At 41.3% G+C, this 13,664-nt stretch overlaps 1 protein-coding gene across 3 annotated transcripts in view; it reads left to right on the forward strand.

The window, feature by feature from the left end:
- DNAAF9 (dynein axonemal assembly factor 9) overlaps window positions 1-13,664 on the forward strand; it is a 141,422-nt gene that overhangs the window by 111,562 nt on the left and 16,196 nt on the right. For all 3 annotated transcript variants that reach the window (XM_077872384.1, XM_077872385.1, XM_077872386.1), the window contains exon 29: window positions 5,589-5,626. In XM_077872384.1, the coding sequence (XP_077728510.1) occupies window positions 5,589-5,626 (38 nt within the window). The remainder of the gene's footprint in view (window positions 1-5,588; window positions 5,627-13,664) is intronic.

Below are 13,664 nucleotides of genomic sequence, written 5' to 3' on the forward strand. Positions count from 1 at the left end.
TCTTTCTTTTTTAAGATTTTATTTATTCATGAGACACACACACACAGAGAGAGAGAGAGAGAGAGGCAGAGACATAGTCAGGGAGAAGCAGGCTCCATGCAGAGAACCCAATGCGGGACTCGATCCCGGGCCTCCAGGATCAGGCCCTGGGCCAAAGGCAGCGCTAAAGCGCTGAGCCACCCGCTGCGCTGCCCTACCACATCTTATTCATTCACTCATCAGTTGATGGACATTTTGGGGCTATTATAAATAATGCTGCTAGAAAAAAAATAATAATGCTGCTAGAAATATTTGTGTACAAGTTTTCATATGGTCATGTTTTCTATTCTCTTGGGTACCTAGAAGTAGAATTGCTGGGTCATGTGGTAACTGTACTTTTAACTTTGAGGAACTGCTGTATCCAAAGCCACTATACCAGTTGTTTTTTCACTGCAGTGCATGAGGATTCCAAGTTTCTCCACATCCTCACCAACACTTTTTGTTTTCTGTCTGTTTTGTGTAGAGTAGTATATCCTTGCAGTTTTGCTTTTCCTTTCCGTAATACTAATGATATTAAGCATCTTTTCATTTGCTTATCAGCCATTTTTATGTGGTTTTTTTATAGAAAAGTCTATTAAATCCTTTGCCCATTTTTAAATTGGGTTGTCTCTTTTTTTTCCTTTTACTTTTTTTTTAAGTAATCTCTATACCTACCATGAGGCTTGAATTTACAACCCCAAGGTCAAGTATCACATGCTCTATCAACTGAGCTCGCCATGTGCCCCTGAGTTGTCTTTTTTTGAGTTGCAAAAGTGCTTCCTATATTCTGAATCCAAGTCCTTTATAAGATATTTGGTTTGCAAAAATTCTCTCCCATGGTTATCGTTTTACTTTCTAGATAGTATCCTCTACATCACAAAAGTTGTCAATTTTAATGAAGTCGAATTTATTTTTTTCTTTCATTGTTTGTGCTTATGGTATTATATCTAAGAAAGTACTGCCTAATCCAAAGTCACAAAGATTGGGACGCCTGGGTGGCTCAGCAGTTAAGCATCTGCCTTTGGCTCAGGGCATGATTCTGGAGTCCCGGGATTGAGTCCCACGTAGGGTTCCCTGCAAGGAGCCTGCTTCTCCCTCCGCCTGTGTTTCTGCCTCTCTCTCTATGTCTGTCATAAATAAATAAATAATTTTTTTAAAAAAAGTCACAAAGATTTATCCCAGTGTTTTCTTCTAAGCATTTTAGAGTTTTATATTTAGACCTGTGTTCCATCTTGAGTTAATTTTTACATGTAGTGTGAAGTAGGTGCCCAACTTCATTATTTCAGATGTTGATATCCAGTTGTCCTCACACCATTTGTTGGAAAGACTTCTTTCCCCACTGAATTGTCTTGGCATTTTTGTCAAAAACCAGTTGACTATAAATGCGAAGGCTTATTTTTTGGTCTCTCAGTTATATTCCACTGACAGACCTGTCTGTCCTGCTGGTACCTCATTGTTTTGATTATTGTAGCTTTGTAATAAATTGGAAAATTGAGAAGTGAGAATCTATCAAATCTGTTCTTTTGCAATATTGTTTTGACTAGAAGCGCCTGGGTGGCTCAGTGGTTGAGCATCTGCCTTCAGTTCAAGTCATGATCCCAGGGTCCTGAGATCAAGTCCCACATCAGGCTCCAGCAAGGAGCCTGCTTCTCCCTCTACCTAGGTCTCTGCCTCTCTCTCCCTCTGTGTCTCTCATGAATAAATAAAATCTTTAAAAAAAAAAAAAAAAAAAAGGTTGTTTTGACTATTCTGAGTTCCTTGAATTTCCATGTAAATTTAAGGATCAGCTTGTCAGTTTCTATAAGAAAAGACAATGAGATTCAAATTCAAGATATGGGGATGCCTAGGTGGCTCAGCGGTTGAGCGGCTGCCTTTGGCTCAGGGCATGATCCTGGGGTCCTAGGTTTGAGTCCCACATCAGGCTCCCTGTGTGTGGAGCCTGCTTCTCCCTCTGCCTGTGTCTCTGCCTCTATGTCCTCTCTGTCTATGAATAAATTTTAAAAAATCTTTGGGATGCCTGGGTGGTTCAGTGGTTGAGTGTCGGCCTTTGGCTCAGGTCATGATCCTGGAGTCCTGGGATCGAGTCCCTAATTGGGCTCCTCACAGGGAGCCTGCTTCTCCCTCTGCCTGTGTGTCTCTCTCTCTCTCTGTATGTGTGTCTCTCATGAATAAGTAAATAAAATCTTTAAAAAAAATCTTTAAAAACAAATTCAAGATATGATTGTATACATCTGTTTGAGAAATACTGCCATCTTATATTTTTTTTAAAGATTTATTTATTTATTTATTCAGAGAGAGCGAGAGAGTGACACAGACACAGGCAGAGGGAGAGGAAGAGGGAGAAGCAGGCCCCATGCAGGGAGCCCGACATGGCGATCCCGGGTCTCCAGGATCACACCTAAACCGCTGCGCCACCGGGGCTGCCCGCCATCTTATAAATATTAAAGTCTTAACAATCCATGAACCTGGCTCTGTCTTTCCATTTATTTAGGTCTTGAGTTCCTTTTAGCAATGTTTTATAGTTTTCAGTGTACCAATTTTATGCTTCTTTTGTTTAATTTATTCCTAAGTATTTTGTTATTTGTATGTTGTTATAAATGGAACTGTTTCCAAATACTATTTTTGGATTGTTCATTGCTAGTGTATGGACATGCAGTTGACTTTTTTATTTTTTAAGATTTTATTTATTTATTCATGAGAGACACACAGAGAGAGAGGCAGAGACATAGCCAGAGGGAAAAGCAAGCTCCTTGGAGGGAGCCTGATGCAGGACTCGATCCTGGGATCCTGAGATCAGGCCCTAAGCTGAAGACAGACACCCAGGCATCCCTGATTTTTTGTATATTGATCTTACATCCTACAGCCTTGGCTGAACACGTTGATTAGTTCTGTTCGTGTTTTATATATACTCTCTAGGATTTTCTATATACAAAAGTGTGTCATGAGTAAACAGAGATAGCTTTACTTTTTTTCTTTTCAACTGGATGCCTTTTATTTGTTTTTCTTGTCTAATTGCCCTGACTAGAACCTCCAGTATGAGTAGAAGTAGTGAGCATAGACATCCTGTCTTGTTCCTGATCTGAAAGGGAAAACATCTAGTCTTTAACATTAAGTATGGTGTTAGCTGTGGATTGTATATTGCTTTTATAATAAAAGTTTTTTGAGAATCAAGTTTTTAAAACTCTTCAATTTTTTTTTTTTTTTTTCTAAATGGCTGCCTTAGCAAAAATAAAATTTACACCAGTGCTTCTAGATCGTGGTTAAAAAAAAAAACAGGTAGGACAGAGTGTAGTAGGGCTTCTTTTTCCATTCTGTGAGGTGGGGATTAGTGTGTCTTCTTTAATTCAAGGATAGGCTCAGTTTAGATTCAGGATGGGTCTATGTGAGATTTGCCTGGTATCTTTATTTTACTGGATTTCATTCCGTGAGTATCTATCTATTGTGTCTGCTGTGTGCCAGGGACTATTCTAATCATTGAGGGGGCAGCAAGGAACAAATCATCCCAGATCTCTGCTCATGTAGTATTTACAGTTTTGAGGATATGCATGTAGGAATTATGGGGCCCATGTTTTGAGTTAGATTGGATCAGTATTTACTAGAACTTTATATAAACCAGGTAGTTGGTTGGCAAACTACAAAATGCGGGATAGCTTTTTTTTTTTTTTTTTTTTTTTTTTTTTTCAGATTTTATTTATTCATGAGAGACAGACAGAGAGAGGCAGAGACATAGGCAGAGGGAGAAGCAGGCTCCTTGCGGGGAGCCCAATGCAGGACTCCATCCCAGGACTCCGGGATCATGACCTGAACCAAAGGCAGATGCTCAGTCACTGAGCCATGTAGGTGCCCCAGCAGGATAACATATTATGTGAGATTTATGACCACATTTTTTTCTGTTACTTAGAGGAAGAGCTGGCCAATAACATAAACATAATTGTATATACATTATTTTAGCATTTATTGTCACAGAACTTGTCTGCTCTGTTTAAGAGTCCTATGCCAGGCATCTTCAAAACTACCACTATTTTAAAAAAAAAAATACTACAGCTTAGTAGGGAGGATGATAGGTAGAGAAGGAAAGCCGAGAGCCAACATTCACTTTATACTATTTGTCTTGCACTGTGATACTTTACCCCTCTTAATCTTCAAAATACCCTTTTAAGGTAGACATCATTACCACGTTTTACTGTGAGGGAGCTGATGCTTAGAAAAGTCAAATAATTTTCCAGATGTCACACCAATGCCATGTACACAATCATGATATAGAATAAGAAGTGTCATAGTAAAAGATTTAATGCAATTTTATAAGAATTATAAAGAAGCGAAAAAAAAAAAAAAAAAGAATTATAAAGAAGCGGGCAGCCCGGGTGGCTCAACGGTTTAGCACAGCCTTCAGCTCAGGACATGATCCTGGGGTCCTGGGATTGAGTCCTACGTCAGGCTCCCTGCGTGGAGCCTGCTTCTCCCTCTGCCTGTGTTTCTCTGTCTCTCTTTCTCTCTGTCTCTCATGAATAAATAAAATCTTTTAAAAAAAAAGAATTAAAAAGAAGCAATGATAACTTCTGGTTGGATTCGGAAAGAAAGCCAGCGTGAATTTGAACGACAGAGATGCCAAAGATGCCAAGATATGAGAAATTGCATTCCAGTTTTAGAGAGTCATATATATGTGTTCCATGTGTTCCATATATATGCAGTTCCATGTGTTCTGAATATTTTCTTTGCAGTCGTCAGAGGTTGAAAGCATGAACATCCAGCCTTTGATTGGATAAGATGCCTTGAGGGAGAACTTTGCTTGTCTTGTCTAAGAAGTGTGTCATGTGAATTGCTGCGGGCTGCTGTGAGGAAACAAGCAGGGTGCTGAGAAGGGCCGTTAAGGGCATGTACTGTAAAAGTCACAGACACTGATGGGGACAGACACTTTCTAAGAATATATTTGCTTTGTGTCAGGTCATTCAGACTAAGTGCAGTGAAGTCAGTGAGTTCTGTTCTTGGGAGACTCTAGTGTTGTTGGATGGTTGTCTTTTCCCTGTTCCAGGGCTCTTGATCTTGCTCAGAGCATATGGGAGTTCCTTCTTGGAATTCCTCAGAAACCATGAGGAAGTCAAGCAAGAGCTCTACATCAACAGTCCAAGGTGGTATTCGTCCAGCTCACTTATCCACCAAATTTGGTTCCAAATGGTATTTTCAGAAAATAAAACTTGCCAACACCAAGGAGGTTGTGGGAGAGAAATTACCCCCTGGTGTTTTGAACATCATTACTACCTGCACCTAGAGGAGCAATAGTTCAGAAGTGTGGCTTCAGCAAGCATCTCATTTATAGGGACAAAAACCATAGGAGTTCTCTGGTGCTAAACAGACCTGCGTCCGTCCCTATATAAGCCCTCCCACTTCTTAGCTTTGTGTGAGGCCTTGGGCAAAGTGCTTAGACTGCTTAGCTATTATACTTAGTACTGCCTACCATATGCCCTGACTTATTGAATAATTCAGCTTGGATATTCACATTTTTGTGGGAAATAATAAATAACAATTCTGACATTAATAGTTTTTAAATATTTCTTTTCTACCCCCTCCAGATTTCTCTTTCCTAAATGTCTTGACCAGTGTTCACAAGGTAAGCAATATGTTTTATTTCCTGCTTTTGCATGCCTTTCAAATTCTGTTGTTGTTTTTAAGATTTTATTTATTTACTTGAGAAGGAGAGAGACAGAGGGAGAGTGCATAGGAGGAGGGGGAGGGAGAAGCAGACTCATCACTGAGCAGGGAGCCCAATGTGGGGCACAGTCCCAGAATCCTGGGATCACGACCTGAACCAAAGGCAGATGCTTAATCAAGTAAGCCACCCAGGTGCCCCTCAGATTCTGTTTAGATGCAACAGAGTTTTCTTCACATTCCTTCCTCTCATTCTAAAATCTAAAACAAACAAAATTGGTCCAGGAAAAACTTTGACATCTTTTTCTTTTATCATATTTGATAGGCAGATTTATTCCTGAGTTTGTCTCTTAAGATGATAAGCCCCAAGCTGGGCTTAAGTCTGCCCTGGCCTTCCAACTAATATCAATGGACAGAAAAGGTATTAGATATTCCTAGCTTCTAAATCAACAAGATCTTGATACACCTCTCCTGTCCCATGAGTGCATAGTGTGGTCCAATAGGACCTTCTCCCTTAATCCCCTCCTACACACACTGGAATTTTCCACACCTCCTTGGTAGTGTTTAGAAAAATCCACCCATCCTGTAGGTTATATTCAACCTTGCATTGTCCTCCCATCTGGCAACCCTGCCAGCAGCACTTTTTAGTCATATTAACTATGGTGCCTAGAGACCCAGAATAAATTCTGAATTTCCTGTACTGATGATAAAATGTTCATTGTTGTCAGAAGACCTGGGGTCTGAGCTTCCTGAGCCAGCCCAGCAAGAAGAAATCAGACAGAAGAAAATAACGTGGTGTCCCCAACACAGTTTTACCCTCCTGACCCCATTGCCAGTCCACAGGGAGCGGAGACAACTGAGCATACCAGAGCTATTGTCTTGGGAAACAGCTGAGCTGGGTGCTGCACAGGACGGGAGCGGGTCACTGGAGGGAGGAATGTATGTTTTGGACTGCTCCGCCAGGGAGTCTCAAGTCCAACTTTTAGAGGTCCTTGTTGCTTTCCAGGCAGTGTACCCCAGAAGCAGAGTGGAACAGAGGTGGCTGGGTCTACCCAAAGTATCCACTCCAGGTAGAGGAAGGAGATTTTTTGGAGGTTGGGGGATTAGGAACTGATGATAGACTAGATATGGGGCATGACTGGAAGAAAGAGGTATCTAGTATGATGAACTGCTTTAAGTTTTGAGGTTGGAAGTTTGGGAAGGTTGGTGGTACCTGTCCTTGAGATAGAAAGCATAGGCAAAAGCATAGACGGATGGGATAACCAAGGATCACTGTCTGGTCCTTGGATGTATGTTTGCAAGTCATGGTCAAAGCTAAGGGTATGGGGCATTAGTCATCCCCTGTCCATCACATGATTATTTCCACCCTAATGCACCTTGGCTTCTTGGCACTTTCTTCCTCAGTGCCCCTTTGTTTTTTTGCACACAAAGCACAGATGGTCAGACTGCCCTGGCAGAGAGCCTTGGGGAGGTGCTCTGTCTTCATTGTCTGTGAACCTTAGGCCAATGTTATAGGAGGAAAGCCCTTTTAGGCCAAGACAGACTGGATTCTCTCTGGCATTTGGTAGACAAATTTCATTAACACTACTTACTCAGTGTTTAAAAGCAACTGTGTCAGATTCTGTGCATGTGTAAAGACAGGGATATGATCAGATGGGGGTAGATGACCTTGAGGCCATAGAAGCTGTTTTTCTGAACTCCAAATCACTTGCAGAGTGACAGTGTCTTAGTAATTATCTTACCTTTGCGTCTGGGCCCAAAGGACCCTATGAACTAGTATGACCTGGCTTACCATGGGCATGGGCTATCCAAGGAGGGAAGAAATAAAAGGCAAGTATTTCTTTTATCCTCAGAGATTTGGTGGCTAGCTTGGCGGTGGGATCTGCTACCAGTAGACAAACACTTCATGTCCTGAGGGAACATATTGCCTCCCTTTGCTCCTGTTCATGAGTCATGCTCCCTGATTCATTGCTTTTACAACAAAGGATTGTTTTACAATGAGAAAAGGACTATATTGCAGCCCCAAGATGATGTGTGTTACAGAAATCCAAGGATTAGGAAATAATCTCAGCGCTTAACCAGCAAATAAGACTCAGTATAATGCTGATTTGAAAGAAGAGTGAAGACATTTTACTACCATGTCTTGCTTTTAGAAGTATCTATAGGTAATAAACAAACTGCTTTCTCCTGGGCTTCTTCTAGAAGCCTTTAGCCCATACTAGGACAGTCAGACCTCAGGTGTTTCTCCACTCTAGGGAATGGGCAGGCCAGGCTACCCGCTCACTCACAGCCCAGACTGGTAAGACCTTGGCCGAATATAGGTATCCATTCTTTGATACAGAGCAGAAGGAAGCTCCTGGCCCAAGCAAGATGAAACTGTCCCCGGTGGCCTCTTCACCCTGTGCTCCAGATAACTGCTGTACCTGCCTCGAAGATGGCATTTCCTTTTGGCAGGTGGTAGTTTGCATAGCTGGCCTAAGGAATGCTGAGGATAATCCTTTTGCTTGTTTCCCTATAAAGCAAAGCCCCTTTTCTGTATCTAATTCCTGACCTAGAATCCCAGCCCCACAGGGTTTATCTACATGATACTGATGAGGCAGACAGGACTTTGGGCAAGGTATCCATCAGAAATCCAGACCCCAGCCTTTTTAATGGACAGGACAGTTCTGTGCTTGTGACCCTGGTGCATGCCACTTAAGTTGCCACATTTGCACAAATCTGATTCTCCAGTTTCTTTTGCCCAAGAAGATACGAAACAAGAGTCCTAGGGCCTTTAAAAGTCTTCACTCAGCTTTTACTGATTCCTTGCTGCAAGATCCATCACAACCATTCTTGTCTTCTACTCCTGGCAGTCTCCTAGATCTCTTGCAGGACTCTGGCTCTTGTGTCTGCCACCTCTGGAATGTGCTGAGTCTTCTAGAACCCTGTTTTGCTTCCCCACTGTGCCACATTCTGGGTCTACCCTCCTGAACTTGCCTTACTCTGTTTCCAAAGGCCCCAGTTAGGCCTTGGTGCAGCCATAGGACATGGAGGTCTAGCATTAGGCTCAGCAGGCTCACCCTCGGTGCTTCCCCTACAGCCTCCAGAGTGACATTTCTAAATGGGACTGAGTGCACAGGCACAACCAGTGTCACCTTCATTAGGATCCTTCTCTGACACTGTGGCTGAAGGATAGTACATCTTAATGTTACAGCTTCCGAACAGAAATTTTTAAAATATTTTATTTTTTAAAAATTTTTATTTATTTATGATAGCACACAGTGAGAGAGAGAGAGAGACAGAGACACAGGCAGAGGGAGAAGCAGGTTCCATGCACCAGGAGCCCGACGTGGGATTCGATCCCGGGTCTCCAGGATCGCGCCCTGGGCCAAAGGCAGGCGCTAAACCGCTGCGCCACCCAGGGATCCCTTTAAAATATTTTAAAACAGAATAAACAAAATGCTGACATATTCTCCATTTGAATTCCTAAGTCTCTGCTGTTACCACAACTAGGTCATATGTGGAGACATTGGGAATAGAGGTTTTGTGTGGGAGAGGCTCATAAGAAAAATGTGATTCTGTATATTCTTATATACTTTCATAGACTATCTGAGAAAGCATACCCCAAATCTGGTTGTCAGTGGTTGCCTCTGGGGAGGAGAACTAGGACTCAGGGTGCCAGAGGAGGGACAAAGAAGCTTGGTTTGAATACCTTTTTGTAGTTTATGAATTTTCTATCAAAAATGTATATATACCAGTAAGTCTTAGAAACCTTTCAGATGGCTGTTTGATGAATGGGATTTGCCCAGACTTAGAAGTGGGAAAAACTCTGGCATGTGAGTACCCACAGCTTAGCTGCTTAGAAGCTGCCCTGGAAATCAGGTTGCATGTATCTTTTATAACACTTGATTCATTTGTTCATTTATTCAGCAAATCTGTATCCAATGCCTGTAGCCAGTCCTGGGAGGTTGGGGAAGGCTTCTGGAAGAGGTGCTTTTCAAATTGTCTACAGCCTGAAGGAAGAGTTGAGCCAAAAAAGAGGAGGGGAAAGATGGTTCCAGGCAGAAGGAACAGCAATAGCAAAGGCCTGATGGTGACCAGAGCACACCCAGGGCACTGAGGAAACACAGCATGGCAGATAGATCAGGCAGGCCAAGAAGTTGACAGTCATTGGAACGCATTGAAATATTTTAAGTAGGGAAATGATATGATCAGATTTTGTTTTTTGAAAGAATGCTCTGACTACATTAGTTAGAATGAATTGTAGTAAGAGAAGCCTGAAAGTGCACAGAATCAGCAGTGGCCTGGCAAAGAGACCGGTAGTCTGAATTAGACAAACGGTAGCAGGGGTTTCTTTAGCACTCACCAGGCCTGGAGGAAGACTCAGGTGCCTCCACAGCCCACATTTCGGGAACTGGGCAGCCTTTCACCAAGTGACAGGAGGAGGCAGAGCTGTACTTAGCACTTGGATGTCAAAGAAGACCATTTAGGAAACTCATCCTTGAATCCTGAGAGGTCTCTCAAACACTGTGCAGAGACCTAAGGGCAGCTTAGTAGCTGAGCACTAACAGATACCTGAGAAGAATAGGACCTACATCTCAGAACCAAGGAACTGATAGATACTCAAACTGTCCATAAGCACTTAGGGAGGAGGTTCTGTGCTCAGCAGGTGAGCTGTAAGTCCTGGTGTCTGTGGTCCCAAGCACCTGGTATAACTAACTGTGTGTGTCTTTTCCCCATGGTAACAAGGTTGGCATGAACCTCCAAATCCCTGCTCCCTGATCATGAATGCATCTGGACTGTTTATGAGGTTAGATTCAGTCTTTAGCAATTTTGGAACACTTTTTTCATTAGTATGAGTGGTGAGAGGAAGAAAGTATCATTTACTTCTGCCTCAGACTAGAGGATCCTGGAAGTCACCTTAAATCTAGTGATGGCCACTTGTTTAAACCATGGACTCAGTAGGCTCTTCTGGTGGGAGTCACATGACCTAGCTTCCTGCTGGGAAGCTGTGACACTGTGGCTGAAGATGGTCTATTTTAAAGCTTCCTAACAGAAATTTTTAAAAACTTTAAAATAGAAATGGATTTTGTCAGTCTGAGAAATGGATCCCCCCCAGTGTACATGTAGAGGTCTCATTCTTAGGCCGTTGCTCTGCTGACAGTGAGGATGGTGGTAGTGGTGTTGGCTGTAAGTTGCATTTAATGAGTTCTCACTATCTGTAGGTCCTGTGATAAGCATTTATTGATAACCTGCGGGTATGTGTTACTATTCCCATCTAACAGAGGAGGAAATTTGGCTCAGAGAGAAAGTTGAGCAATTTGCCCCTGATGTCATTCATTAGTAATTAGTGGAACACCACTTCAACTCATGGTCTGCCTGACTCTAAAACCCGTGTTTTAATTTTTACATTATGCTGTCTTTTTACATCTATGAAGAAGATAAATAAGACTGAGAGTCCTTATTTTAAATACCACCTGTGTTATTCATAGGAGCTTTTATAGTTTAGAGAAGGGGAGAGAGCCAGGTGGCATGAGGGAAGGATTGAGATGGTAAGGTAATAGGGAAGGTTTTAATGAAAAAGCAAGCTTTACCAAAATTAAAAAGTTAAAGAGCTTAAGTCAAAAAACAAGGTGCAGAACAGTGTAAGATGGAACTATTTGTGGAAAAAAAAAAGGCATACACACATTTACTTGTGTATACAAAGCACATCCTGGAAGAAGATATCATAATAGTAATTGTCTCCAGGGAAAGGAATAGGTGGCTGGGGAGGAAGGTAATTTATTTATTTTCTTTGTGAACCCTTCTTTACATTGTATGAGTTTTGCCCTCAAAAACTAAATACAGCTATTTGTTTGTTTTTTTATCTACACACTCAACTGAAATAGTATTAGTATAGAGTCCACTATACTGAATATTCATTATTCAGGATCCTACAATTACAAAGTCGAAGTCTGCAATTTAGAGATAACCACTTAGGAACAAATCATTTATAAAAGCTAGTCTCTATTAAAAAAAATTAATGCTGAGAATTTAATCTTAGATATAGAGTTAATGATAATACCCATGAGAATTCTATTACAAAATAGAATATAAACATTGAAAATCTTGAAAACCTATAAATGAAATTCTATTTAATGAATAATAAGGAGGCAGCAGGAGATACTCTCTTTATATCTTCCAAAGTAGGAGATGAATAAAGTTTAGAGTTGTAAAATCATTATAAAGAGTGAAGTATATGGGGGATCCCTGGGTGGCGCAGCGGTTTAGCGCCTGCCTTTGGCCCAGGGCGCGATCCTGGAGACCCGGGATCGAATCCCACGTCGGGCTCCCGGTGCATGGAGCCTGCTTCTCCCTCTGCCTATGTCTCTGCCTCTCTCTCTCTCTATCTCTGTGTGACTATCATAAATAAAAAATAAATAAAAAAAAAACTTAAAAAAAAAAGAGTGAAGTATATTCCTAGTATATAGTTAGTTTTAAAGGTATAAAAGCTTTTACTGGAGGGACTAAAATTACTAATATAACCAATCAGAATATGATGGCAAAGTGGAAAAGAGCACTTTGAGATATACCAGCTTCCTCATCTGTCATGTAGGAAAGCTGATAGGTTTTGTCTAAAAATGACATAAGAAACAGTGATTTAGATCTATCAAAAAGCTATACGGGGTGGGGGCGGGCACCTTGGTGGCTCAATCAATTAAGACGCCAACTCTTGATTTTTTTTTTTTCCAACCTCGATTTCACCTCAGGTCCTGATCTCCAGGTATCTCCAGGTCATGAGATCAAGCCCCGTGTCCAGCTCTGTGCTCAACCCAGAGTCTGCTTAAGATTCTCTCTCTGTCTCTGGGTAGCTTAGTTAAATGGCCAACTCCAGGTTTCAGCTCAGGCCAGGATTTCAGGGTCCTGGCATGGAGCCCCCATTAGGCTCCATATTCAGCAGGGAGTCTGCTTCAGGATTCTCTATCCCCCACTCTCAGGCATTCTCTCTCTCTCTTTCTCTCTCTCTAAAATGAATTTTTTTTTTAAAGCCTTATCTTAAAAAAAAAAAAAAAAAAAAAAGCCTTATCTCTCTCCCTCTGCCCCTACACCTTGCTCTAAGATAAATAAATAAATCTTTTTTTAAAAAGAGAAAGAAGAAAAAACTTTAAATAGTTTATATTTTAAAAGATTGAATCTATAGGGAACCTGGGTGGTTCAGTGGTTGAGTGTCAGCCTGTGGCTCAGGTCGTGATCCTGGGGTACTGAGATCAAGTCCCATATCGGGCTCTTCACAGGGAGCCTGCTTCTCCCTCTGCCTGTGTCTCTGCCTCTCTCTTCTGTGTCTCTAATGAATTAAAAATATTATTTTTAAAAAAGATTGAATCTATAAAAGAGATCTAGCTGCTTGTAAAAGCAACATTATAAGGCTACAATCAGCAAAATCCATACTGTCAGAAATTTACACAGTTTTTCAACAAATAAATCACAAAGAAATGAGACACTGAAGATTAAAGGAAAATTATGAGATATATTAATGAAATACAATGTGTAGACTTTGGTTCCTGGTTTAAAAAATTAACTCTAAGAAAACATTAATGAGACAGAGAAGTTTAAGCGTAGGCTATATTTTTTATGTTGGATGTGTTACTTATTAATTTTTTAAAGGGTCCTTATTTTATGGAGATATATACTAAAATATTTTTGGATGAAATAATAGGATGTCTAGGATTGACTTCAAAATCATCCAGGGGGAAAAAAGAATCATCCAGGGGGTATGCCTGGATGGCTCAGCAGTTAAGCTCTGCTTTCGTCTCCAGGCGTGATCCTGGAGTTCAGGGATCAAGTCCCACATCAGGCTCCCTGAGGGGAGCCTGCTTCTCCCTCTCTGTGTGTCTCTAATGAATAAATAAATAAAATCTTTTTAAAAAATCATCCAGGGGAAAGGGGAAAAGGCTGGTATATGGTATGAAAGAAATACAGTTAGCTAAGTGTTGTTAATTCTTGAAGCCAAGTAATGGGCACATGGGAATTCATGGTGTTAC

This window comes from Canis aureus, chromosome 26 (assembly GCF_053574225.1).
Source record: "Canis aureus isolate CA01 chromosome 26, VMU_Caureus_v.1.0, whole genome shotgun sequence".
Classification (NCBI taxonomy): Eukaryota; Metazoa; Chordata; class Mammalia; order Carnivora; family Canidae; genus Canis; species Canis aureus.